At 34.2% G+C, this 4,306-nt stretch overlaps 1 protein-coding gene across 2 annotated transcripts; it reads left to right on the forward strand.

Annotated features, from left to right (window-relative positions):
* Positions 1-426: 426 nt before the first annotated feature.
* LOC126625016 (probable WRKY transcription factor 29) lies at positions 427-2,220 on the forward strand. Of its 2 annotated transcripts, none has more exons than XM_050294093.1 (2): positions 427-870; positions 1,273-2,220. In XM_050294093.1, the coding sequence occupies exons 1-2, from the start codon at positions 539-541 to the stop codon at positions 1,889-1,891; spliced, it is 951 nt and encodes a 316-aa protein (XP_050150050.1). In that variant the 5' UTR covers positions 427-538; the 3' UTR covers positions 1,892-2,220. The 2 variants fall into 2 exon arrangements, with proteins under 2 accessions (XP_050150050.1, XP_050150051.1); XM_050294094.1 differs by having other exon boundaries at positions 1,276-2,220.
* The last annotated feature ends 2,086 nt before the right edge of the window (positions 2,221-4,306 follow it).

Below are 4,306 nucleotides of genomic sequence, written 5' to 3' on the forward strand. Positions count from 1 at the left end.
TAATTTTCGTATGTGTTGAAAATTTTCCAATTTATATTATTTGACCAGGACAATTAACAAAATTTTACGCCAATTTGTCAGCCTTCGCGGCCGACTTAAGGAAGAGTGCCGACCGTGAAGATATTATACAAACAAAACAAAACCCCTCCAAATTATTGCTCCTGAAAATATGAGACGATAACTACCAAACGCAGTGGAACACGTACACAAAACGTATCATACTCGCTCAGTTTTGACATCTATAATTTCTTAGTTCCTTATTGGCTGCTGGTGATGCCAAAAGCCAAAGGTGTCCAGTTGTCAAATGGTTAAATAGCGAGTGCACAAAAATACCATTTGACTTTGTGCAAAAGTCAACCCAGTGAGAAAGCACTTTGGGGTTCAGACAATCTGAATCTCCTCCTCAATGTATAAGAACAAGCCTGGCAGATTTCTTCTCATCATCTTTCTTTACAATCCAAAGTCAGCTGCCTAGCTAATACAAGCATCTCTCTCTCTCTCTCTCTCTCTCTCTCTCTCTCTCTGAGATATTGTATCCATGGAGAACTGGGATTTGCAAGCTGTGGTAAGAGGGTGCAATAACAATATAGATGAAGTCATGGAGGACTCCCAAATACCATATTTCTGTGCTCCTTTAAGCTTTCAAGAAGACAACGAACTGTTTGCCGCTAAATTTCCTCAGGCCTTTGAAGCCACAACAACTTTAGATGAATTGGAGGAGCTTTACAAGCCTTTTTACCCAGTTTTTCAACTTACAACCCCACCAACTATTCTTACCTCTTCCATATCTGTCCCCCAAGAAATCATCACACTAGCACCCAAGCTGATAAAAAACATGGAGGAATCAACACCTGTTCGTAAAAGAATAAGGTTGGTTTTTATTTTTTTATTTTACCTAATTTCCCCTTCGCATTATTAGAGTGTATCTAACCCTATCATGGTATGGTATGATATGGAATGAACTTATAACCATGAAATCGATCGAATTGATCATTAGATTATAGATTGTAAGTTCAAAACCCAAGCCCATTCCTATTTATGGAATGGGTCTATCAATCCTTTGATTCGAGTTATTATGAGGGATCTTGAATTAATTAAGAAATAATTGTTGTGCTGCCAATGGTTAAAGAAATGAAATATATCAGTATCTTACTCGTTAGAAATAAATGAGATTAAATTTTTTTAATTTTTTAATTTTGATTAATTGATTCAAGATTAATAAGTTTTCCAAAAGCTTAATTGTTTTTTATTATTTTCAAATGTTAATTTCAGCAGGAAGAATCAGAACAAAAGGGTTGTGAAAGAGGTTAAAGCAGAAGATCTCTTTTCGGATGTGTGGGCGTGGCGTAAGTATGGGCAAAAACCCATCAAAGGATCGCCATATCCAAGGAGCTATTACAGATGCAGCAGCTCAAAAGGATGTTCAGCGAGAAAACAAGTAGAAAGGAGCTGTTCGAATCCTGAAACGTTCATCATAACCTACACTGCAGAACACAACCATGTTTATCCAACTCGTCGAAACTCTCTTGCTGGCAGCACCAGAAGCAAGTTCCCTTCATCTAAAAACAAGGACAAGTGTGGTAGTTCTTCGAATTCTCCAGCTACGCCTAATATTGCCGCATCCATTGAAGATGATCGTGAGTTTGTGGAAAGCGTGAATATTAATGCTGTAAAAGTGGAAGCAAAATTGTCGGAACAGGATGAAATTAGTAAGGAAATTTTTTTTTTGGATACTACGGTGAATGATGAAATTTTCCCAAGCTTAGAGGATTTGGATAGAAAGTTGGAACCAGTCATGGATGGTTGGTTTTCGGATGAATTTTCAGACAATTTTCCAAGTCCTTGGTTCAATATTAAGGGTCACTCTAATACTGTAACCGGTGCTTGCTGATTCACCAGAAGTCATTCATAAGAGAGTAACATTTGGTTGTATATCAACAATTTGTATCATCACTATCTCTTCCCAGCCTTTCCAAATTTTCTTTTATTTCGGTCTAGCTTTTTACAGACAGCAATATCATACAGAAGATGCGAGTAGCAAGTCAACAAAGTTGATGAGTTCAAACTAAGTTAGCCGGGTTTGTTTTTTTCCTTCCTAAAAGATGTATTTATAAACATAAAATTGTAACTAATCTCAATAAAAAAGTGTATTAGGTATACGGACAAGGATTAGAATGATATATCATCTCTCATTTTCAATTAATTGGTGTTCCTAATGCACCATCAACTTGGATTTGATTTCTTTTGGAGGAATTCGTGATATTCTGCTTGTGGGACACTAATTAACCACAGGTTATTATATTTTAATAAGACAAGATAATCATCATTAATTAGTAGGCATATAATTTAATAGGATTTCTCTAGCACTCAAAACGAACTTCTGGTATTTGATTTAGATATCAATTAAGTGACAGCTCCTGCAAGTGTACAAAGTTACAAAGATTTCTTCACTCGAGTGTAAAAAAAGCTACAGTTCAGGGATTAGGGTTAGAAATAGGATAAGTACCTGGATTCGATGCCCGTGAAGTATTAACTACATTTAAATACGAGGCATGCAAAAGATTACTTTGTAGACACAAATTAAACCACATCTCACGAATTAGCTTAAGCAATTTATGATATTTTATTAGAATGTCAATAGCATACTATTTTTAAAAAGAGCGGTAAATTAACAAACAATGTCTATTAATTATGCCATACCTAATTATCATATCTTTTGTTTGACAAAAAAATTATCATATCTTTTAGCAAGTGGCCCTCTATCAGAATGATGAAGAGGAGTGTTGCTCTTACACCACGGTATGAGTTTAAATTATGTCCGCTTTCTAGTCTAACATATAATCTAACAAATCTATAATTTGAAAAAAAAAAGGTAAGTTATCATATCTTTCATTTCTGGATAGAGTAACAATAATTGATTCAATTCTAAATTAAAAAAAAAAAAAAACAATACTGTTAGGCTAAACCCTAGCACCGCGTGGTTATTCAGTCCTCCAAACCAAAACCAATAGCTTTCGTAACTAGCACCCTAGATACATTTATATATGCTTGTTATAGAGGGTATGTAACAAAAGCCAAAGGAAGGAGATTTTGTGAAATCGATGTCATATATCTTCATGGTGGTGGCCACGGTCGACCCAAAACCCTGGCTAGCTTGTCCTCCCCCTCCATTTAACGTAACCAAACAGATTCTTTAATGGTGGAATTCGTGGGGGTCTTTGTATTACAACTCAGAAGCTATACTAGCTAACCCTAGCGGGATGCAAGATGCAAGTTGCGAGTAGTGATTGACTTTTGATTCTTTGACTTCTCAATTAATTGAAATCTCCTGTACTCACCGTGTGGTGCGCGCTTTATTCTTCCCTATATTTAAGACCTGGATTTGGAGCGACTTACCCAACATTCTGTTTGCCTTGCCACAATCTTAGAAGCACCTCCAAGTAGACCTGGCAGTTTCTAACACGACATGGTGCACGACATGAAAATGACATGAAAATAACAGGTTTCGGGTCAACACGATAACTTTTTGGGTCATTATCGGGTGACCCGTTAAGAACCCGTTAATAACGGGTTCTTAACGGGTATACACGCGGGTAACACGTAAGTAACCTGTTTCGACCCGTTAAGAAAAAATTTATTTTGATAATTTTAAAGTTTAATTACTAAAAGATTTATTATAAAATACAATAGCCATATTAATATATACAATATATTCTATATTAAATATATAGTTTTGCATTATTATTCTATATAGGTTTAAAAAAAATGTTTTAGTAATTATTTATTTTTATTATGAGAGTTCCTTATTATCATTACTAGGATAAATTTTACTTAACATGTTGTTGTCCAAAATTAAAATAAACTAATATAGTATTTGTATAGGCAAAAACTAAGAAGACATACATACAAGTATGAAAAATGTGAAAGAATATATAAACACTCGTGATTCATCATTATTCCTCCATGAGTAGATAATGGTTATACTTACATTATCGTTTAGATTTTTAAAATCCTCCAAACCTTCATGAATAATGTTTTTTATTTGAGGGAAAAATTAATAAAATTAATAATAATTATTGTAGAAGTGTAAAAAATGTAAAAAAAAATTTACAATCACTCATAGTGACAAACTTTACAACTTTTATAGAGGGGTCAGCTTCGAAATCCAACACTATAATTCATAAACCTTAAATTTATATTTAACCGTCGATTGTCATTTACGCTTTATTCTTTTTACTAAATTTCCTTTTTAAAATTTTCTTTTTTGAAAACAAGATCATATGGCGGATGTAAGAAGATGAACAGT

The sequence above is a fragment of the Malus sylvestris genome, chromosome 6 (genome assembly GCF_916048215.2).
Source record: "Malus sylvestris chromosome 6, drMalSylv7.2, whole genome shotgun sequence".
Classification (NCBI taxonomy): Eukaryota; Viridiplantae; Streptophyta; class Magnoliopsida; order Rosales; family Rosaceae; genus Malus; species Malus sylvestris.

Bases quoted from the DNA above. Each gene is read 5' to 3' on its own strand.
- LOC126625016 (XM_050294093.1), top strand. From the start codon at position 539: ATGGAGAACTGGGATTTGCAAGCTGTGGTAAGAGGGTGCAATAACAAT. The intron at 871-1,272 runs GTTGGTTTTTAT...TGTTAATTTCAG, and splicing joins CCTGTTCGTAAAAGAATAAG to CAGGAAGAATCAGAACAAAA.